We start from the raw sequence: 24879 nt of genomic DNA, 5'->3' as shown, positions 1-24879 counted from the left end.
CTGTCTCTCTCTGTCCCAAAAATAAATAAAAAACGTTGAAAAAAAAATTTAAAAGATAGACCTTTTAGGGGCGCCTAGGTGGGTCAGTCGGTTAAGCGTCCAACTTTGGCTCAGATTATGATGTCTCAGTTCGTGGGTTTGAGCCCTGCGTTGGGCTCTGTGCTGATAGGTCAGAGCCTGGAGTCTGCTCTAGATTCTGTGTCTCCCTCTCTCTCTCTGCCCCTCCCCTGCTCATGCTCTGTCTCTCTCTCTCCCTCAAAAATAAATGAACATTAAAAAAAAATTAACCCCCTTGAGACTAAGATATAGAAAATATCCATTTTATAAAATATAATTGTAGGATTAACTATAATAGGAATAAATGTATTAGAAATTTTATAAAATTATATAATAACTTATTAAAAGATCTTTTAGGGGCGCCTGGGTGGCTCAGTTGGTTAAGCGTCCCACTTTGGCTCGGGTTATGATCTCACAATTCGTGGGTTCGAGCCCTACGTTGGGCTCTGTGCTGACAGGTCAGAGCCTGGAGCCTGCTTTAAATTCTGTGTCTCCCTCTCTCTCTGCCCCTCCTCTGCTTGAGTTCTTTCTCTCAAAAATAAATGAACATTAAAAAAAAATTAAAAGATAGACCTTTTATTTGATTGAAAATCATGTTAAATTTTTACATGTGTGCTTTATCCAGCATATCCAGAAATATTTAGTAATTTGGGGAGGTACTCAGTTATATTTAAAACAATCAGTATCATTAACTGTTTTCTGCTTCCAGCTGTTTGAAGATTGCTTTCTTTCTAGTAGACATTCTGACTATTGAGAGTAACTGAAAAGATAGATTTCTCATTAAATATGTGAGGGAGAAAATCCATTTTCAGTGCGTGGTTCTTTTGCCTTTTGGTGGTGTCTCCCTCAAGACTGAGGCCAGCTCCCACTGATTTACTCTCTTCTGTGTCTGAATTCAGAGCCCAAATACCCTCATTCTGGTGCCTCTACACTTTACTTGTAAGAAGATTATGTGAAAGATAGGGCAAGGTAAGCCTTACCAAATCCAATAAAATCCCAAAGGTTTTGTACTTTGGGACAATGCATTATAGTAAAATTCAGGATAGGTGATATGATGCCTTGCTTTTATAAAATAGGTCTTGTGAAAAAGGAGATAGAGAATCAATCTGCATGAGTGGATTAGTCTTTGGAAAACCACACCAGGTCATAGTAGATCAATTTTAGGAAACAGAGAAATGGAAGGTAAATATAGGGAAATTGATTCCCTTAAAACTATAAATGCATTTGTATTCCTTGTACAAATATGTGTCAACTGCATCTGTCAGTCATAGGGCTCTAAGAGCAAGTGTTCTTAGAGACTGGAAATGGAGTTGCTAGTCTCTCGAGAACTAGTTAGAAATTAGCAGTTACTAATTAGTAGTTAGTGTTAACTGCCATACTGTGTTGAATGAAGAGCAGAATCAAGGAGGGGACATAGACCCCACATTTCTATGGGAGGAGTATCAAAGAATCTGTGGCTAACTTTAATCTGACTCACCTGCAATGTGCCAAACATTCTGTTAGGTCGTTGTAGTAAAATCATGCACAAAACAGACATAACAGTTTGCTTAATGAAGCATATGGTCTAATGGAGGAGGTAAACCTTAAACAAGTAATAACACTGTGTGATAAGCACTGTGATAGAGTACAAAGGAATGATAGGAGGGGTCCCTAACCTAGACAGAACTGGAGTAAAAGCACAACTCCCAAAGAAAGTAGCCTGAGAACTCTATTATGTTGAGTTAATGATGTTTAACTTTGTCCTTTAATTTTCTAGAAGTCTTCTTACATGGTGATAATACAGCTTTGATTTTTGAAAGCATATTTCTCACTTATGCTTGACTTAAAGCAAACCAGCGACAGATTTCCAGTGATTGTAAATTTGAATTTGTGGGAGGATGGTCTAAATCTGAGGGAAAATGGACATTATTTGGTTCTTGGAATAAGACTGAGGAGGACCAGTTTCTAGGACCCAGCAGTGGCAACCTCCCCTGGAAAACCCTTTGGAAAAGTGGCCTCATATTAAAGGAATTTGCTTGAACTGTATTTGGCAGTATCCCAAGTCTGCCCATGTGGCTTATATTTTTCTGTTGATGAATTTTCTTTCTCTGAAAAGGAAGGAAAAAAAAAAGACTACCTAGGGACAATGCCTGTCTGTACACAGCAGTATTTTTCTTTTAGGTTAATAAAAACTATTCCTGTAATTCTTAGCATATGCATATGGGGTCTCTCAGTTTTCTTTAATATTAGAAAAGGAAATGGGATTAATTGGTTAAATGCTTTGATCACTAATTTTGGGCTTAGATAAAATAGTCTGCAAGAATACTTCCAAAGAAAGTAAAGATTAGCAAAAGGAAAGACTTCTGGATAAAGGCCCAGAGTTAAGACTGTGGGATTTACTTTATTAGCGATTTGAAAGGAACCCGAAAACAAAGCTTCAACTAAGAACTGCTTGCTATCCAAGAATGCTGTTTATCAGAGAAACAAGAATGAGGAATTATATGTTAGTCCATTTATAGCAACAACAATGGATTAATAGAGGTTGTTACATTAATGCAGAGATTCCCCAAAGACTTTGGATATGGGATGGTGAGCTCAAGTGTAACATGTAACATTGGAGCAAATCTTAAAGGCCTGAACAAAGTGTTACATGTGTAGAAGCAGTTGAATTCTTCTGTATCGGTTTTTCATTGTTGCTGCTTGTTCTTAGTGCTTTGACTTCTTGCATCAAAAGCAGTGGCATGAATCTAACTGCACTTCCATCACTGAGTGTCTCTATTATTTCCGTTCTTGGATCCTACTGCAATTGTCAGTTTATACTGGCTCTGGATAGGCCTCTCATTCCATAGACATCAAGTAACTGAAGGATTTTTTTCCCTTGCCTTGCCAATAAATGTCTGATAGGATAATATGTATTTTCCCTTAAAAAGTGAGAAGAAAAGTGCTTTTTCCCCTTTACTGTTTTGCTATTTATAATTTTGGAAGGAAACTTGAGATACCAGCCTCAATGTGAGACTAGGTAGTTATTCTATTCTGATAGACTTTGCTAATTCAAACAGGGTAAATAAGATGGATTCTTGGCAAGTAATTGGTGCTAGTTTGTTTTTATGAATAGCAGTTTACTCTTCTATGGCCATTTCTCCATTTCTCCTCATTTTAACTTCTGCTTCTTAGCTCTGGGAATTTTTAATTTTCCTCCCGATAATATCCTATTAAAAGAATTTTAGTGCATCCAGTAGATATTTCTGGTGTCTTTGGTACTGCTGTCTTTACTGCAAGGGAATTTAGAGGAAGCAAATATTTTCTAAGGGGCTGAACCCAAGGTAGATAAGGGTGACTGGTTTTTTCCCTTGCAGAGTTAAATTGTAAAATTTGTTGTGTCTTTTCTGCTCACCATATAGTATATTGGAATAATAGTAGTACAGACTAAGAAATGACCTGGCTATACTAACTACTTTATTTCCTTAACTTCCATTATCAGAGAAAACCTTTTATATCTTCTACAATCTTCCTAAACTTATTCATTTGAATATTGAAGAGCTTTGCAAATGCAAGCATGGGTCACTTGTGTTTTATCTAAGACTTGATTCTTTTTTTTAAACTATGTATGTATGTATGTATGTATGTATGTATGTATGTATGTATTTAGAGCAAGCACAAGAGGGGGAGGAGCAGAGAGAGAGGGAGAGAATCCCAAGCAGGCTCCACACTGTTAGCACGGAGACTAATGTGGGGCCTGAACCCATGAACTGTGAGATCATGACCTGAGACAAAATCAAGAGTCAGACACTCAACCGACTGAGCCACATAGGCGCCCCTATCTAAAATTTTATTCTTGATAGAAGTTTTACAAATAATGATTTTTATACTTTTTGTAATAATCCTATAAATATTTAAAAATGGTTTATTTTTCTCTTTGTGCTTCCTCTACTGCATTCTTTTAAAACTTATCCTTTAATGGTTTCCCTTTAAAACATTAAATCCTCTTTGATGTTCTTTTAAGACTCTTTTTTTTTATGTTTATTTATTTTGAGAGAGAGGCTGTGGGCAAGCCGGGGAGGGGCACAGAGAGAAGGAGAGAGAGAGTGCCTGAAGGTTCATCAATCCCATGAACCTGTGAGGTCATGACCTGAGCTGAAATTAAGAGTCAGATGCCTAACCGGCTGAGCTACTGAGGTGCCCCTGTTCTTTTATGACCCTTTAAAAACCTCTGTATAATCAGTTTAAATGTTATTATACCAAAGTTAATTTGATTGAAAATATATGGGACTTTACTATAATAACTGCCAGATTTTGACCTGAGCAAAAGCATATTCCTTCCTCTGACATAACCTAATTAGAGAAAAATCCATCATGTGCATGGTGGTGGGAATGTGAACACCAGCAGCTGGGAGATCTTGGGGCCCATCTTAGAAATCTGCCTGCCACACATTTTCCCTCCTCAGGAGAATTGACTAGAAATAGAACTTTAAGTATTATCTACAATAAACAAAGCAAATTCGCAAGAGTATCCTCGCAGAACAAAATCAACTAGTTACACCAAGAAAAATATTACTCATGTTAGTAATATTAGGATATTATGTGATAATAAAAAAGAAAAACCTTACTTTTGGAAGTAGCTGACTAGAGGAAATAGTTCTACCTTGTTCTTCTGGCCTCAATTAAAAAGTTTTTTTACTTCTATATTAGAACTGGTAATCAGTTACAAGGATGTCACTTTTCCTTTGGCCCTTGCACCTTCCACCGAGTCCTTCTCATCTACAGGCTCTGTCTCATTGTAGTTTTATTTCTGAGTAAGACAGATTGAAGCCCTTAAACCACTTTATTTTCTTTTCTCTTAAAGCTAGTGTATTTTTTTTTTAATTTTTAATGTTTATTTATTTTTGAGAGAGAGAGACAGAGTGTGAGCAGGAGAAGGTCAGAGAGAAAGAGAGACACAGAATCTGAAGCAGGCTCCAGGCTCTAAACTATCAGCACAGAGCCCTATGTGGGGCTTGAACTCCCCAACAGTGAGATCAGACCTGAGCTGAAGTTGGACGCTCAACCGACTGAGCCACCTAGGTGCCCCAAAGCTAGTGTATTCTTAACAATCATGGTTCTTCCTCAGACCTAGTGGCTTTGGTTCCCCCCTTATTTCTCAAATCCTTTGCTGTCATTAAGATCTGTGGCTCCGATATTAACACTGAGCTCTCACACTGCTCATATCTTGGGCCCCCAGTATTCCACGTCCTTGAACGGGGCATTGGCTCTGATTCTTCCAATACTTTCCCAGGGACTTTTCCCCTAAATTTTGATTTCTTCTATTTGTTCCTTGGTCTTGTCATTTTCAGAAGAACCCCCCACCCCCCACCAAAGTGTGTACATGGGCCACATAGCTCCTGAGTGTTCTCCAGTCCAGTTTTTGGCAATAGCGTGTTAGCCACCGTTGGGTCAGCTGGTGCCATAGTCCTATCCGAACTACCTTCTTTTCTCCTTACCTACATTCTCTCTAAAAACTCCCTATTTCCTTCTTTTCTTTCTGTAAGAAAAGCAGGATTCCTGATTTTAAGAATTAATAATCTGTTAGGACAGACATAAGAAAGTGAAAAACTATATGACAAATATGATAAGTGTTATGATAGAGAAAAACAGCCAGGTTCTATGGGATTGCAGAGAGGTTCCAACTCAGCTTGAATGTGGGTCAGGAAATAGTTTCAAGAGAAGGTAACACTTGAACTGCCTCTGATAAGCAATTAGAAGCTAGCCTGGCCATGAAGAGGAGCTGGAGGGATTGGAGGGATGCCTAAATGAATCCCTAAAAGACCATCCAGAGTTGAAAACTGGATAGTTCTCAGGCTGAATTAGTTGATCAAATGCCAGAAGCAAAGATGGGACTAAAAAGGGAGATATATCAGACATTCAGCTGAAGCTAAGGCAAAGGGAACCTCAACAATTACTCCAAGGTGGGGAACAAAGCAGAATCCCTCAGCCTTCACTGTGTCTTAGAGTGAAAAAAAAGTTTTTTTTTTTTTGAACCCTGGAGAATGCCAGCATTTAATGAAGAGGACTGAGTCACCAGAAGGTGACAGCATGGGGGTAAACTAGACCACAGGACAGTGATACTGACACTTTACTCACTAATGAATAACGGAAGGCAGTTTATAGGTGGATAACTAGGAGCTGAAAGTTTCTTCAGAGTGAAGAAAAAAAGTGTGCTCATCTGATAATAGTGTAGAGGGGTGGGAATGGGAGACAGGAGAAATATGAAGTAGCTTTAACGAGTAATCTAAGAATAGCCAATAGAAGACACTTAAGGAAGTCATGTTGAGTTGTGAGGACCTAGCTGACACTGGAGAGACTGTGAGTTCTTTTTTTATTATTCGTTTTATCTTAAAATTCCACAATAGTTGACATAGAGTGTTGTATTAGTATCAGGTGTACAATATAGTGATTTAACAATTCTGTATATTACTCTTATTGTGCTTATTGTGATGTATACTCTTAATCCCTGTCAACTATTTCACACCCGCCCCCCTTCCCTCTGGTAACTATCAGTTTGTTCTCTATAGTCAAGTGTGTTTCTTGGTTTGTCTCTCTTGTTTTTTCCCTTTGCTCATTTTTTTTTAGTTTGTTTCTTAAATTCCACATGTGAGTAAAGTCATATGGTATTTGTCTTTCTCTGACTAACTTCACTTAGCATTATACTCTCTAGCTCCATCCATCTCATTGCAAATGACAAGATTTCATTCTTTTTTTATGTCTGAATAATATTTCATCATATATATGTGCCACGTCTTTTTTATCAATTTATTGATTGATGGGAAACCTGAGGTTTTAATGGATCTAACACACCTGATTGAATGTCCTTTTCAAACATTATTCAAACATGCCTATTGACAGGCAGTAGGGCCTGAGGAAAAGAAAGGCAAATGGATTGATTTAGATTTGAAGGTTTTCAGAAATGGTGTGATGGAAAGAGAAGAAAGCATGAGAGTTAAGACTAGTTGGTGGAATGGATAAAACCTAGCTGCATTAAGAAGGAAATTCAGTCACGGAGCACCTGGGTGGCTCAGCCGGTTAAGCCGTTAAGCGTCTGGCTTGGGTTCAGGTAATGATCTTGTAGTTCGTGAGTTTGAGATCTGCATCGGGCTTTGTGCTGACAGCTTGGAGCCTGGAACCTGCTTTGGATTCTGTGTCTCCCTCTCTCTCTGCACACCCCCCTCAAAAATAAACAAAAATAAACAAACATTTAAAAAAAAGAAGGAAATTCAGTCAGGATCGATAATTTGAAGGGAAAAAAAAGCAGGTATCAAAAGACAGGAGACCTTAACAAGGTCAGAGTGTAGTAATAGCAAAAGTGTGATATTTGGAAAAGTATGAAGTGAGATATTAAATCCTCATATCACAGAGTATACTGAAATTTTAGATAGATTTTTTTTTTATAAAAAAGGGTAACAGAGAAAAGTAATTGATAAGACAGGATTTTGTATGCTTAAAACGTTAAGAAATCTGAAAGGAGAAAAATCCACTTGTTTCACCACATACAAATGGGAAACTACAACAAACAAAAGTCTAAAATAAACAATTAGGAAAATAATTTCCACAAGTACTATGAACAGAGGACATGAAAATGAAAATACTTCCAAGGTAAAATTCCTTAAAGATGTACTCGAGGTTGGTATTCCTCCAGCAGCCGAGAATAATTATAGCTTCTTTCTACATATCCAGTGTCAGTTTTGTCATGTTCCTCAGAGGTGACAGCAGCAGTCTGGCTGCGTCCTGTCTCTACTTCATGGTGCTTCAGTCTCCAATTAAAAGGGTGGGGACTACATTTAAAAAAAGGGGAGGCACCTGGTGGCTCAATAGGTTAAGCATCCGACTTCAGCTCAGGTCATGATCTCATGGTCTGTGAGTTCGAGCCCCATGTCAGGCTGTGTGCTCACAGCTCAGAGCCTGGAGCCTGCTTCAGATTCTATGTCTCCCTCTCTGTCTCTGCCTCTCCCCTGCTCTCTCTCTCTCTCTCTCTCAAAAATAAACATTAAAAAAATAAATAAAAGGGTGGAGACCCAGCATGGAGTGTTGGAGCCTGGGCAGGGTTAAGAACACCCACATAGAAGGGCAGCCTGAGTCAGGGTGTGAGAGCCAAGCAAGGTGAAGGGAGAGTCCTTGTAGGAGGGTGGTCCAGTGCTGGGTGTCAGAGCCCCAGTGGATGGAGAAGGCACCTGTGTAGGAGGGCTGCCTACTTCAGATATTGGAGCTTTAGTGAAGTGAGCAGGGTGTCTGCATGGGAAGGGAGACAGGATTGGTTTCATACAAGAGGACTGGTCAAATAAGTAAATATATTAAGCATAATGGGAGCTAGGTTTTTCACTATAGGAGAAAGTTGTTATCAGTGTGAAAACTGAAGGGAGAACACTAGAATGAGCCCTTAGGTGTTGAATTGGAATTGAGGGTATTAGTATGACCATATGGTTTTCAGTGTATAGATAGATGAGATGGATAGGTATAGAAATGTATATATTATGTATGTATTATATATACACATAGGTATAGAAATATATATGTGTATAATACTCATACACATGTGTATACACATACATGTATGAAGTATGTATGTACATACATATATTCTTTTTCTGTCCATTGAGTTGTCCTGGGAGCAGCAATACCCCAGTAACAATGAGCACATCTAGGACTCAGATCTGAGTACTGTTTCCATCACAAGGAACCAGAGTTCCTTAGAGAAATTACTGGTTCCAGGACTGTGCCAGGATAATTAAAAGATGAGCTGAGGACATCTGTACCAGAAAGTAAGGAAGTGCTCAAAGAATGTCCTTGTGGCAAAAGGACAAAGCAGCTAGCTTGAAGGGGTTCCCTCTGGCTAAATCTGGGACATTTTGAGCATCAAATAAATATTTGCTACCGATTAAAACCTATTGAGTAAAGTAATGAACAGGAGCCCACATTGATATCAATAAATAAATGAATAAATTGAAAATTGGACAGAGAAATGGGGAGTTTTGAAGAATCATCCCATAAAATGCTTCTTAATTACAAAGGGAAGAAAGAGTAACTTTGCAGTGAAGAAGCCTGGAAGATATCACCTTAATCAAGTGATCAGAGTGAACATCACCGCTAATGGGACAGACCAGGAACAGTGCCACCTGATAGGATGCAGTGAGAAGAAGCCAATGTCACTTCTGTGATATTCTTGCAGTATATGTATAATCTGAATCTAGTCATGAGGAAATGCCACACAAACCCAAATTGAGGGACATTCTACAAAAATACTGACTTGTAACTTTAAAAGTATTAAGGTCATGACAGTCATGGAAAGACTGAGGAAATGTTCCACATCAAGGAGGACCAAAGAATCGTGACAACTAAGTACAACATAGGACTTTGAACTGGACTTTTGTTATGCAGGACATCATTGGGACAAATGGTATAATATGAATGGTGTCTGAGAATCAGATGGTAGTAATGTGTTAGTATTAGTTTTTTTATTATACTTATGTAGGAGAATATTTTGTTTGTAGGAAATGCACTAAATTATTGATAGTGATGAGATGTCATGTTGGCTACTTGACTCTCAAATAGTTCAATTCTTAATGTTACTTAGAATTCTTCTAAGCATTTACTGCAGGAAATTAATATTAATCCATGCCTTCTTAACACTGCCCTCCCTTGAATTCCCTTGGCTTTAGAAACATTGGTGGTCTTTTAAATTTTCTTTTTTCTTTTCTTTACTCTTTCTTTCTTTCTTTCTTTCTTTCTCTTTCTTTCTTTCTTTCTTTCTTTTCTTTCATTTCCTTTTATTCCTTTTCTTTCGTTTCCTTTTCTTCCTTTCCTTTCCTTTTTTCTTTTCTTCCCTCTCTCCCTCCCTTCCTTCCTCTCTCCCTTCCCTTCCCCCTTCCCTTCCTTCCCTCCTTCCTTCCAGGACTCTTAGTCATCCTGTTCTTTCATTGTGGGTACTAACTTGGAATGCTTTCCCCTTGGCCTTCACTTCTTTCTCCTTTAGCAAGCTATTCTCTTTTTCTTTTCTTTTCTTTTTCAAATTGATCTAGTTTTTTTTTCTTTTTTTTAATTATAATTTTATTTATTTATTTTTTAATTTACATCCAAATTAGTCAGCATATAGTGCAATAATGATTTCAGGAGTAGATTCCAGTGATTCATCCCCTACATATAACATCCAGTGCTCATCCCATATTCTACTCTTTTCAACTGTAGGCATATGACTCCTAACTCTGTACCTTTATCCTAGGTATTTCCTGATTAGACCTACATTTTACCTGAACTTAGGTTTCTTGAGTACTTTGTTTTCCCATTAGCTCAGATCTACTGATACGATTCCACTTTGGGCTGACTTCCAAGACTCACTAGTGCATACTCACAATTTGTGAAAAATATGGGGTCTAATTTTCTTATTTCAAAAGATATTAAAATGAGCTTCTGTAACGGAAGAGAGGATTCCTATAGAAAATAGTAGAGTGTTTGCTTCCTCCACTGGGTCAGGAGCAGGGTCATGAACTAATTTCCACAAGAAAATTGAAGTCTAGTTATAATAGAGGGTTGCATGTTAGAATATGAATTCTATTTTGATATGAAATAAACTTCATTAGGGATTTATCTGAGGCAACATGAAGAATTAAGAATACTATCTCATAAATCTCTTTGGAGAGTGTAGTATATACAATGTTAGAGGTTATGAGAAAAGTTTGAAGTATGTACATGAGAAAATGACCCACATTTTGAAATTATCTTAGTTCTTACATGAACTAGACACAAAAGCATGAGTATTTTTAGTTTCCATATTTAATATACTTTGGATAAAAATGAAATATTCTAAATAAACTGATCAACAAAAACATGGGTGGAGAAGTGTTTATTGAAATTCCATTTATTTAAAAATATAATTGATAAATAACCTTCTGGTCTAAAGTTTTCATTTGTATATATGTAACTATATGTATATGTTGAGGATTAATGTTTTATATTCAACTCTGTACCAGCAAGTATGAGTCATGTCCTGCTGATTTTTGGGTATCTCATTAGTTTTCTGATCAAGGAGATATTACATGAGGTTTTGCAAATTATTCTCCCAAAATGCTTGATTTGGTGGGACATTACAGATGCTTCATTTATTGAGCTCTCTGTAAGAGTAAGCACTTTAGCCACAAATGAATCTCTGCTCAGTACAAGAGATTACAGGTGGTTAAATGAATCTCCCAGTGAAATCATGCTCATATCTTTGTATAATAAACCTTGGCATTTAATTTATGTAAATTTTAGTATCATTCGTTGTCCCTCTTGTTTTTTTTTTTTTTTTTTTTTTTTTTTAACGATACTATTTCCTGAGACTAGTGGTGGTTGGAAAACCTTGGATAACTAACAAGTTCCCAAGAAATATTACTTAATGATATATTGCCAAGAACATTTTAGATAATTCAACAATTTGGACTTCCTTAAGAAGTCCAAAAATATTTCATTTTAATTTTAGAATAATTCATTGAGAATTTGTTGATTGCATAGTTGGATATGACAGGGATCCAAAAAAAATATGTAACTAATACAGAGCTTATACTTATTTTGGAGAAACAAAATAAATTCATGTGAAATAGCAAAAAAAAGAAAAGAAAAAAAAAGAAAACCCAGGAAAGGATATAATTTAGTGCCAACTTTGGCAAATTAATGTTTTTGTTGAGTCAGACAATCATCAGTGATCTGCCTTTAGCACTTACTATCATACTATAATTTTTGGTTATTTAATAAGTCAGTGTAAATCTGGGCTTATTTCATGTTTTCTGTACTTTAAGAATTTTGGTTATAGAAGACTTATTTTTTCAGTACTATCATCAGCATGTATTGTTGGACACATACTATGTGCCAGCATAGTTAAAGACATTGGAGTTACTAATGTGAGAAAAATAGAATCTGTACTTAAGGAACTCATTGCATTGTGTGTATATGTATACTGGGGGTGGTGGTGGCAAGGAGGAGACAGATAGTAAATGTGAAAAAATAAGATCATTTCAGATACTTGGAAGTATTGTGAAGATGATCAAAATGCTAGCGTGGAAGTACTTTAATTGCTATTATCAGAAAAGACCTGTTTGAGGAACTCAGCTGAGAGTTGAGGCCTGAATGATTAGAGGAGTTAAGTAGTTGGCTAAATACATAATTTGGAGCTGAAGGAAGTGGTCTAGGTTGAAGACAGAAGTCTGAGAGTCATCATTATGAACATACTATTTAATGTCACGTCAAACACAGTTGAGAAGTAAGATGAGAATTGAGCATTGACCTTTGCCTGCAGTCAGATGTGAGTTGTTAGTGACTTTGGTAAGAGTTGTTTTGGTGGGGAAGTGAGGGAAAAAAAGGCTTATTAGAAGATTGAAGATAGAATGGGAGGTAAGAAAATAGAGACAGTAAGAATACATCAGTCTTGGAAGATGGCGGCGTAGGAGGATGCTGGGCTCACCGTGTCCTGCTGATCACTTAGATTCCACCTACACCTGCCTAAATAACCCAGAAAACCTCCAGAAGACTAGCAGAACAGAGTCTCTGGAGCCAAGTGCAGACGAGAGGCCCATGGAAGAGGGGTAGGAAGGGCAGTGAGGCGGTGCGCGCTGCACGGACTGGCGGGAGGGAGCCGGGGCAGAGGGGCGGCCTGCCGGCCAAGCAGAGCCCCCGAGTCTGCCTGGCAAAAGTGGAGGGGCCGGACGGAGTGTGTTCTGACAGCAAGCGGGACTTGACATCTGGAAGGTTATAAGCTAACAGCTCTGGTCGGAGAACAGGAGGGCTGGAGGACAACGGGAGGGAGAGTTGTTGAGCCCTGGAGGACAGAGCTCAGCTTGGCGGGAACAAAGGCACTCACCAGCGCCATCTCCCTCACCCATCCCCCAGCCAAAATCCCAAAGGGAACCAGTTCCTGCCAGGGAACTTGCTTGCACCACGCAAACACCCAACGCTGTGCTTCTGCGGATCCATCCCTCAGGCGGGTCTGACTCCCCTCCTGTGCCACAGGGCCCCTCCCGAAGCCGATCTCCGAAGGAAAAGCCAGCTGAGCCTGCCCCTCCCACCCCTGTGCACCTTGCCAATCCACCCCAGCTAATATGCCAGATCCCCAGCACCACAAGCCTGGCAGTGTGCAAGTAGCCCAGACGAGCCGCACCACCCCACAGTGAATCCCGCCCCTAGGAGAGGGGAAGAGAAGGCACACACCAGTGTGACTGTGGCCCCAGCGGTGGGCTGGGGGCAGACATCAGGTCTGACTGTGGCCCCGCTCACCAATGCAAGTTATTCAAGACAGCACAGGGAAAGTGCCCCACAGTTCCGCACCACTCCAGGGACTATCCAAAATGATGAAACGGAAGAATTCCCCTCAAAAAACCATCCAGGAAATAACAACAGCTAACGAACTGATCAAAAACGATTTAAACAATATAACAGAAAGTGAATTTAGAATAATAGTCATAAAATTAATCGCTAGGCTTGAAAACAGTATAAAGGACAGCAGAGAATCTATTGCTACAGAGATCAAGGGACTAAGGAACAGCCAAGAGGAGCTAAATAATGCTATCAATGAGCTGCAAAATAAAATGGAGACAACCACGGCTTGGATTGAAGAGGCAGAGGAGAGAATAGGTGAACTAGAAGATAAAATTATGGAAAAAGAAGCTGAGAAAAAGAGAGATAAAAAAATCCAGGAGTATGAGGGGAAAATGAGAGAACTAAGTGATGCACTAAAGAGAAATAATCTACGCATAATTGGTATTCCAGAGGAGGAAGAGAGAGGGAAAGGTGCTGAAGGTGTACTTGAAGAAATAGTAGCTGAGAACTTCCCGGATCTGGGGAAGGAAAAAGGCATTGAAATCCAAGAGGCACAGAGAACTCCGTTCAGACGTAACTTGAATTGATTTTCTGCACGACATACCATAGTGAAACTGGCAAAATACAAGGATAAAGAGAAAATTCTGAAAGCAGCTAGAGATAAATGTGCTCTAACATATAAAGGGAGACCTATAAGACTCATGACCGATCTCTCTACTGAAACTTGGCAGGCCAGAAAGGAATGGCAGGAGATCTTCAATGTGATGAACAGAAAAAATATGCAGCCGAGAATCCTTTATCCAGCAAGTCTGTCATTTAGAATAGAAGGAGAGATAAAGGTCTTCCCAAACAAAAATTGAAGGAATTCGTCGCCACTAAACCAGCCCTACAAGAGATCCTAAGGGGGATCCTGTAAGACAAAGTACCAGAGACATCGCTACAAGCATGAAACCTACAGACATAACAATGACTCTAAACCCATATCTTTTTATAATAACACTGAATGTAAATGGACTAAATGCGCCAACCAAAAGACATAGGGTATCAGAATGGATAAAAAAACAAGACCCATCTATTTGCTGTCTACAAGAGACTCATTTTAGACCTGAGGACACCTTCAGATTGAGAGTGAGGGGATGGAGAACTATTTATCATGCCACTGGAAGTCAAAAGAAAGCTGGAGTAGCCATACTTATATCAGACAAACTAGACTTTAAATTAAAGGCTGTTACAAGAGATGATGAAGGGAATTATATAATAATCACAGGGTCTATCCATCAGGAAGAGCTAACAATTATAAATGTCTATGCGCTGAATACAGGAGCCCCCAAATATATAAAACAATTACTCACAAACATAAGCAATCTTATTGATAAGAATGTGGTAATTGCAGGGGACTTTAACACTCCACTTACAGAAATGGATAGATCATCTAGACACACGGTCAATAAAGAAACAAGGGCCCTGAATGATACATTGGATCAGATGGACTTGACAGATCTATTTAGAACTCTGCATCCCAAAGCAACAGAATATACTTTCTTCTTGAGTCCACATGGAACATTCTCCAAGATGGATCACATACTGGGTCACAAAACAGCCCTTCATAAGTATACAAGAATTGAAATCATACCATGCATACTTTCAGACCACAATGCTATGAAGCTTGAAATCAACCACAAGAAAAAGTCTGGAACACCGCCAAAAGCATGGAGGTTAAAGAACACCCTACTAAAGAATGAGTGGGTCAACCAGGCAGTTAGAGAAGAAATTAAAAAATATACGGAAACAAACGAAAACAAAAATACAACAATCCATACGCTTTGGGATGCAGCGAAGGCAGTCTTGAGAGGAAAATTCATTGCAATCCAGGCCTATCTCAAGAAACAAGAAAAATCCCAAATACAAAATCTAATAGCACACCTAAAGGAAGTAGAAGCAGAACAGCAAAGACAGCCTAAACCCCGCAGAAGAAGAGAAATAATAAAGATCAGAGCAGAAATAAACAATACAGAATCTAAAAAAACTGTAGAACAGATCAATGAAACCAAGAGTTGGTTTTTTGAAAAAATAAAATTGATAAACCTCTAGCCAGGCTTCTCAAAAAGAAAAGGGAGATGACCCAAATAGATAAAATCATGAATGAAAATGGAATTATTACAACCAATCCCTCAGAGATACAAGCAATTATCAGGGAATACTATGAAAAATTATATGCCAACAAACTGGACAACCTGGAAGAAATGGACAAATTCCTAAACACCCACACACTTCCAAAACTCAATCAGGAGGAAATAGAAAGCTTGAACAGACCCATAACCAGCAAAGAAATTGAATCAGTCATCAAAAATCTCCCAACAAATAAGAGTCCAGGACCAGATGGCTTCCCTGGGGAATTCTACCAGACGTTTAAAGCAGAGATAATACCTGTCCTTCTCAAGCTATTCCAAAAAATAGAAAGGGAACGAAAACTTCCAGACTCATTCTATGAAGCCAGTATTACTTTGATTCCTAAACCAGACAGAGACCCAGTAAAAAAAGAGAACTACAGGCCAATATCCCTGATGAATGTGGATGCAAAAATTCTCAATAAGATACTAGCAAATCGAATTCAACAGCATATAAAAAGAATTATTCACCATGATCAAGTGGGATTCATTCCTGGAATGTAGGGATGGTTCAACATTCACAAATCAATCAACATGATACATCACATTAATAAAAGAAAAGATAAGAACCATATGATCCTGTCAATTGATGCAGAAAAGGGATTTGACAAAATTCAGCAACTTTCTTAATAAAAACCCTCGAGAAAGTCCGGATGGAAGGAACATACTTAAAGGTCATTAAAGCCACTTATGAAAAGCCCACAGCTAATATCATCCTCAGTGGGGAAAAACTGAGAGCTTTTTCCCTGAGATCAGGAACACGACGGGGATGTCCACTCTCACCGCTGTTGTTTAACATAGTGTTGGAAGTGCTAGCATCAGCAATCAGACAACAAAAGGAAATCAAAGGCATCCAAATTGGCAAAGATGAAGTCAAGCTTTCACTTTTTGCAGATGACATGATATTATACATGGAAAATCTGATAGATTCCACCAAAAGTCTGCTAGAACTGATACATGAATTTAGCAAAGTTGCAGGATACAGAAACCAGTTGCATTCTTATACACTAATAATGAAGCAACAGAAAGACAAATAAAGAAACTGATCCCATTCACAATTGCACCAAGAAGCATAAAATACCTAGGAAGAAATCTAACCAAAGATGTAAAAGATCTGTATGCTGAAAACTATAGAAAGCTTATGAAGGAAATTGAAGAAGATATAAAGAAATGGAAAAACATTCTGTGCTCATGGATTGGAAGAATAAATATTGTTAAAATGTCAATACTACCCAAAGCTATCTACACATTCAATGCAATCCCAATCAAAATTGCACCAGCATTCTTCTCAAAACTAGAACAAGCAATCCTAAAATTCATATGGAACCACAAAAGGCCCCAAATAGCCAAAGTAATTTTGAAGAAGAAGACCAAAGCAGGAGGCATCACAATCCCAGACTTTCGCCTCTACTACAAAGCTGTCATCATCAAGACAGCATGGTATTGGCACAAAAACAGACACATAGACCAATGGAATAGAATAGAAACCCCAGAACTAGACCCACAAACGTATGGCCAACTCATCTTTGACAAAGCAGGAAAGAACATCCAATGGAAAAAAGACAGTCTCTTTAACAAATGGTGCTGGGAGAACTGGACAGCAACATGCAGAAGGTTGAAACTAGACCACTTTCTCACACCATTCACAAAAGTAAACTCAAAATGGATAAAGGACCTGAATGTGAGACAGGAAACCATCAAAACCTTAGAGGAGAAAGCAGGAAAAGACCTCTCTGACCTCAGCCGTAGCAATCTCTTACTTGACACATCCCCAAAGGCAAGGGAATTAAAAGCAAAAATGAACTACTGGGACCTTATGAAGATAAAAAGCTTCTGCACAGCAAAGGAAACAACCAACAAAACTAAAAGGCAACCAATGGAATGGGAAAAGATATTTGCAAATGACATATCCGACAAAGGGCTAGTATCCAAAATCTACAAAGAACTCACCAAACTCCACACCCGAAAAACAAATAACCCAGTGAAGAAATGGGCAGAAAACATGAATAGACACTTCTCTAAAGAAGACATCCGGATGGCCAACAGGCACATGAAAAGATGCTCAAGGTCGCTCCTCATCAGGGAAATACAAATCAAAACCACACTCAGATATCACCTCATGCCAGTCAGAGTGGCCAAAATGAACAAATCAGGAGACTATAGATGCTGGAGAGGATGTGGAGAAACGGGAACCCTCTTGCACTGTTGGTGGGAATGCAAACGGTGCAGCCGCTCTGGAAAACAGTGTGGAGGTTCCTCAAAAAATTAAAAATAGACCTACCCTATGACCCAGCAGTAGCACTGCTAGGAATTTACCCAAGGGATACAGGAGTACTGATGCATAGGGGCACTTGTACCCCAATGTTTATAGCAGCACTCTCAACAATAGCCAAATTATGGAAAGAGCCTAAATGTCCATCAACTGATAAATGGATAAAGAAGTTGTGGTTTATATACACAAAGCAGTAATACGTGGCAATGAGAAAGAATGAAATATGGCCTTTTGTAGCCACATGGATGGAACTGGAGAGTGTGATGCTAAGTGAAATAAGCCATACAGAGAAAGACAGATACCATATGTTTTCACTCTTATGTGGATCCTGAGAAACTTAACAGAAACCCATGGGGGAGGGGAAGGAAAAAAAAAAGGAGGTTAGAGTGGGAGAGAGCCAAAGCATAAGAGACTGTTAAAAACTGAGAACAAACTGAGGGTTGATGGGGGGTGGGAGGGAGTGGGGGGTGGGTGATGGGTATTGAGGAGGGCACTTTTTGGGATGAGCACTGGGTGTTGTATGGAAACCAATTTAACAATAAACTTCATATATTGAAAAAATAAAAAGAATAAATAAAATATAAAGACAATTAGCTCTAAAAAAAAAAGAATACATCAGTCTTTTAAGGGTTTTGCTCTGAAGAGAGGAGAGTAGAGGACAAAACCCAGTCTTTTCAGAAGATAGATAATATTAAGGCAGGTTGTTATGCCAGTAAGAATGATCCAGTAGAGAAAGTGATGGTATAGCATAGAGATGGGATAATTGTAGGAATGAAGCCCTTGAAAAGCTGAGATGGAATAAAATCTAGAGTGCATGTGAGAGGTTGGCCTTGGCAATAGGAAATTTCTTCCCCTGTAACAGGAGGGAAGGCAGAAATTCAGAGCAACACGATGGATAAAATGTAGTCTTTTCAATAAATGGTGCTGGAACAACTGGACATCCACGTGAAAAAAGATGAATCTGGGCAGACTTTATATCTCTCACAAAAATTAAAATGGATCACAAACCTAAATGTAAAACATAAAACTATAAAACTCCTAGAAGATAACATAGGAGAAAATCTAGATGACCTCCGGTATGGCAATGACTTTTTAGATTCAACACCACAGGCACAATCCACTTAAAGAAATAATGGATGAGCTGTACTTCATTAAATTTAAAATTTCTGCTTTCTTTTCCTTAAAAAATTTTTTAAAATGTTTATTCAATTTTGAGAGACAGAGTGCGAGCAGGGGAGGCGCAGAGAGAGAGAGGGAGACACAGAATCTGAAGCAGGCTCCAGGCTCTGAGCTGTCAGCACAGAGCTTGACATGGGGCTTGAGCTCATGGACCGCGAGATTGTGACCTGAGCTGAAGTCGGACGCTCAACTGACTGAGCCACCCAGGCGCCCCATAAAATTTCTGCTTGCTGAAAGATACTGTCAGGGTGACTGACTGGCTCAGTTGGTAGACTATGCAACTCTTGATCTTTGGGTGTGATTTTGAGCCCCACATTGGCAGTGAGTTTACTTAAAAAAAAGACACTGTGGCCTGGGTGGCTCAGTCGGTTGAGCGACTGACTTCGGCTCAGGTCATGATCTCGCGGTTTGTGAGTTTGAGCCCCTCGACGGGCTCTGTGCTGTCAGCTCAGAGCCCGGAGCCTGCTTCGGATTCTGTGTCTCCTTCTCTCTATGCCCCTCCCCCACTTGTGATCTGTCTCTCTCTGCCTATCAAAAATAAATAAATGTAAAAAAAATTAAAAAAAGACACTGTGATGAGAATGAAAAGACAAGCCACATATTGGGAAAAAATATTTGCAAGAGATGTATCTGATAAAGGACATTATCCCAAATATACAAATAACTCTTAAAAAATCAACGATAAAGAAACAACCCAATTTAAAGATGGGCCAAAGACCTTGACAGTCCCCTCACCAAAGAAGATATATTAATGGCAAATAAGCCTGTTAAGAGATACTCCACATTTCACGTCATCAGGGAAATACAAACTAAAACAATAGTGAGCTACCACTACACGTTTATTAGAATGACAAAATCCGGAACACTGACAACACCCAAGTACTGGTCAGGATATGGAGCAATAGGAACTCTCATTCATTGCCGGTGGGAAGGCAAAATGATACAGCTACTTTGGAAAACAATTTGTGAGTTCTTAAAACCTCTTCTTAACATACAATCCAGTAATTGCATTCCTAATATTTACCCAAAGAAATTAAAAACTTATGTCTGCACAGAAACCTGCACACAAAAGTTTTTAATAGCCTTATCATATTGCCAGAACTTGGGAGCAACCAATATGTCCTTCAGTAGGTGGATGGGTAAACAAACTGTGGTATATCCAGACAATGGAATATTACTCAGTGTTAAAAAGAAATGAGCTATGAAGCCATGAAAAGACATGGAGGAACTTTTTACTAAGTGAAAGAAGTCAATCTGAAAAGATTATAAACTGTATGATTTCAGCTATATGACATTTTAGACAAGGGAAAACTTTGGAAACAGTAAAAAGATCAGTGGTGGCTGGGGGCTTGGGAGGGAAGGATAAATAGGTAGAACAGAGAGGACATTCAGAGCCATGAATCTACTCTGTATGATACTATGATTGTGGCTACATATCACTATAAATATGTCCAAACCCACAGAATGTACAACACTAAGAGTGAACCCTAATGGAAACTATGTACTCTGGGTGGTAATGATGTGTTAGTGTCCACTGTGGTGTGAAGGATGTTGTCGGTGGGGGGATGGGGGTGGGGAGGCCAGTAGTCATGTGGAGGGGAGGCAGGAAGTTTATGAGAAATCTGTATACCTTCTGCTTAATTTTGCTGTGAACCTAAAACTGCTAAAAAAAAAATCTATTTTAAAAGATGCAGATGGGTTAGTGGAGTTTATATTAGAGAGATGAGGTAGTTTTCACCTTGTTGGATCTAAGAAGATTTGCTCATCAGCTGAGAGAGGGAGATGGGTGTAGGAGGTGAGGGGAAAAGAGAAAGTGTGAAATGGCCCTCTCAGAGACTGCTAAGTTGAATTTGCTAGGAAATCATAGTGGTAAATTTTGCAAAAGAAGAGTGCCAATTTGGGGCACCTGGCTGATTTAGATGGATGAATGTACGGCTCTTGATCATGTGGTTGTGAGTTCAAGCCCTGTATTGCATGTAGATATTACTCAAATAAACTTAAAAAAAGTGCCAAATTGAGATTTCTGGCCATAAGTAGGAAGTGAATCTTAACAATGTTTTTAATTTTCTATAACAGTACTTTAACCAACCAATAGCAGGAGGGATGTCTATTACCTGGATTGTGGTCTTAAAATATCATTTTCTACTAGAAGAAAACAGGGATTCGTAAAGAAATGGCTCATGGGCCTTGGGCAGACCTTTTAGAGACAAAAAGGAACATTTTGTCATAACCAAGATCAAGGAAGCTGTCCAAAACTATAGTCATGCCAAAAGGACTCAGAGGCCAACATGAAGAGTCTTCCACTGACTAAGTATGGGGCAATTTTAGCATCAATAAAGAAAGTAACTGTGATGGATTAAAACACATCAAATATGTTTAAATCCATGAGTTTATTTTGATCACACACACACACACACACACACACACACATACACACACACACCTTAGTGGAAATTCTTGAAGGATTCTAGCAAATGGCCTCTTTATTTCAAAAACTGGTAAATAAAGGGGTGTGTGGGTGGCTCAGTCAGTTAAGCATCCAACTCATTTATATTTTTTATTATTTTTTTAATGTTTATTTATTTTTGAGAGAGACAGAGCGCGAGCAGGGGAGGGGCAGAGAGGGAGAGAGAAACAGAATCTGAAGCAGGTTCTAGGCTCCAAGCTATCAGCACAGAGTCTGTTGTGGGGCTTGAACTTCCAAAAGAGAGCTCATGACCTGAGCCAAAGGCAGATGCTTGACCAACTATGCCACTCAGGCGCCCCTAAGCATCCAACTCTTGATCTTGCTCAGGTCATGATCTGATGGTTTGTGAGATTGAGCCCTGCATTGGGCTCGGCACTGACAGTGCAGAGTCTACTTGGGATTCTCTTTCCCTCACCCTCTGCCCCTTGTCCACTAGTGCACGCAAGTGCACGCGCACACACATACACATTCTCTCTCTCAAAATAAATAAATAAACATTAAAATAAAACTGGTAAGTAAAGAGGAAGAATCTAGCTTTTTGTATCAGCTTTACCATTGGGTAACCAAACAATAGGTGTGGTGAAATTTCTCTTTAAAGAAGAGTTTCAGCAAATGAGGAATGATTGACAGAATTGGAATATTCCATTGTAATCCCTAATGAATTAATGAATTTAGATATTAAGCATTAGCAGCTGTGGCAATCACACAAAGCACTGCAAGATACTGTAACTGAACCAATGTGAGTTTGCTCGTTTGTGCATCAGAAACTGCACTGGGTTAGGTTATCTCACAAAGTACTTTATTTGCAGCAAATAAGGAGATCATGGGGAATGGCTTCCAAAGCCATGACTCCTGAGCAAGGGTGGTTGGGTTTCTTTTGTTTAGAGTTAGGATGAGTATTTAGACAGGGCTGCCTTGTCATCATTGTATGTAGAGGCAAGCATAAGGTCATGCATGTGCCTTAAGGAAACATGTCTATACATACGTTGTGTGTTATGTAAATGGAGCTTGTACCTCCTCCCTGGGCAGAGATTCTAGTATTAGAACAAGATAAAGGTAGTTGTTGGTCACTCTGGAAGTCATTCCAGGATCCATCCGCTCAGGTGTGAGTCGGGTTAAATTCACACTAGTCTGGGTAGTCTGGGCCGGCTGGTCAGGACAGGCTCTGTTGCTCAAGAGAAAGTTTTACTTTCCATTTGCCTCAGTTCAGAGATAAGCTGGAAAGAAGAGGTAAGGAAAAATAGAGGACAAATGTCAGTGAGTACAAGCAGATGGACAGGAAAGATCAAGTCTTGAGGTCTAGCTGGTGATAATACTATGCATCTTCTGATAACACCCAACTATGAAGTGTCTTATAAAAAATGGACACGAATCTCATTAAGTCTTTAAATTCAATTACCAATTTCTCAAGAAATATAGAAGAAAGAGTAATTTGTTAATCTATACCATAGGAATTTAATCAGCAAAATTCAGATTATGGGAAACTTTAGAAGACAAATTGTGTCTAGAGATGGCTTTTCATTTGGATGATAGAACTATAAGTTAAAGAAAAGAGACCATAAAAGTTGGGACAGTTGTTACTCTTAGGAGGGGAGGGGGGTTTTGATTGGGAGAAACATGTGGAGGGTTTCTGGGATGCCTGCAAGGCTCTCTCTGCTTAAATGCTATTATGTACAAGGGTGGTTGCCTTATAAAAATTCACTAAGCTGTGCATTGGTTGTATCTGGCTCTCTGTATTTGAGTTACATTTAACAATACTAAAGTAAAGCTTTTAAATGAGATTAAGATATTGAAGTTCATTTTTAATTTTAATTTTCAGTTAGTTGTTAGGTTTTCATAGGAAGTGGGAGGCAGGAGAGGCAGTGTTAAAGACTTCAACTGAGTCTTAATAACAGAGTTGAAAACAGCAACTAAGACTGCAAATCAAAGAATTGTAACTTGGGTATTTGAACTTAAAAAAAAAATCTAGTAAGTTTCACACAAAAGGAGTGCCCAGCATTCGTCAGTCACTCCAGCCATTTCCAATACAGGCTTTCATTTTCACACTGTGACTATGTAATCAAGTGGAGTGTATACTGAAAATGCCTGTTTACATATACTTCATCTTTTTCTAAGTGCTTTTACGTATATTATTTAATGAAAGCCTAAATAAATCTATGAGTGGAATTGATAATGCTATTTAATTCTCTGTATATAAAAGAGTGAATGCTTCTTTAATTACAAAATCTTAAAGAGTATGTAATAAGAATGAACCTTTATTATTATAATCTACCTTTAATGTCAATACATTATTTAAGGTAATTTCTCCCTAATTTATAAGATTCCTAGCTTTTAAATGTGTAAGGAAATAATTTTCACTAGTTTGATAAAAATGGAGGTGTATCAAACAAATCTGAAAAAAAATTTTAAATATTCATGGTAGTTTCACAAGTCTGAAGTAAATTAAAACTACCTTTTTTTTTTTTTTCTGTCAGGGGTCTCTTTATTAGTATCCATGACCAAGGGCATATTGCTTCAGTTCTTAATGCGTGGCCAGAAGATGTCATCAAGGTAAGTTATCCAATTTTTCTACTATGGCAAATTTGTTCTTTTTTCTATCCTGTAACATGCTGACAATTTTCATGATATCAGATAGCATTCACTAGCTTTTCTAGTGAATGTCACCTAATTTATATTCCTTTAATTTTTGCATACTGGATTAATTTTATTCTGATACCATTTAGAGACTAAGTTTCCCCATTTTTTTTATCTAAGTTCTTAGTATTTCTTTGTTTATTATAAATGATAAGTGTTGAATAAATGTTGAAGTTGCCTCTGAATTTCTTTAAGCAAAATCCTTTTTCACATTTGTTGGGTTTAATCATCCACTAAGAGGAACACAGGTAGACAAAAAATCCATTTCCTTTACCATTTCCTTTACCATTGTGACCTTAAGTAGCTCATCTGACTTTCCTCAGTGAGTGAGCTAATGAAAATAAAATAAGAATAGTATCCAGCATTTAGTAGCTTTCAGTGAGAGAGACTACCTGGATTAACTCTTACAATTATCACAATAATTCAGTGAGGAAAGGAAAGGGGAGTGTGCTCCACAGTAGTGCAGGGTGGCGGTTGGAAGGTGCATGCAGGCCTCAGAGCCCTTGCTCTTGGACATGGACCCTGTCACCTTCCTTGTCTCAGGAATGTGAGAAGTACTTGTCCCTGCCTTGGCTCTTGTTCGTCTGTCCGTCCTTCCTTCCTTCCTTCCTTCCTTCCTTCCATCCACATGCCAAGCACTTTGTGCTATGTTTTTGGAGTAAGAATGAACAAACTGATACTTTTTAGGGGTGCCAGAGGCACTTCAGCTGTGACTTCTTTTTTTTAAATTAATTAATTAATTATTATTATTATTTTTAAAAAATTTACATCCAAGTTAGTTAGCATATAGTGCAACAATAATTTCAGGGGTA

General features: G+C 38.6%; 1 protein-coding gene across 1 annotated transcript in view; it reads left to right on the top strand.

The window, feature by feature from the left end:
* ME1 (malic enzyme 1) overlaps nucleotides 1-24879 on the top strand; it is a 192226-nt gene that overhangs the window by 51858 nt on the left and 115489 nt on the right. The window contains exon 4 of the mRNA XM_049653949.1: nucleotides 23908-23983. Coding sequence (XP_049509906.1) covers nucleotides 23908-23983 — 76 coding nt within the window. The remainder of the gene's footprint in view (nucleotides 1-23907; nucleotides 23984-24879) is intronic.

Source organism: Panthera uncia (assembly GCF_023721935.1).
Source record: "Panthera uncia isolate 11264 chromosome B2 unlocalized genomic scaffold, Puncia_PCG_1.0 HiC_scaffold_24, whole genome shotgun sequence".
NCBI lineage: Eukaryota > Metazoa > Chordata > Mammalia > Carnivora > Felidae > Panthera > Panthera uncia.
Note: the sequence above shows the minus strand (reverse complement) of the source record. Positions and strands in the feature narration are given on the sequence as shown.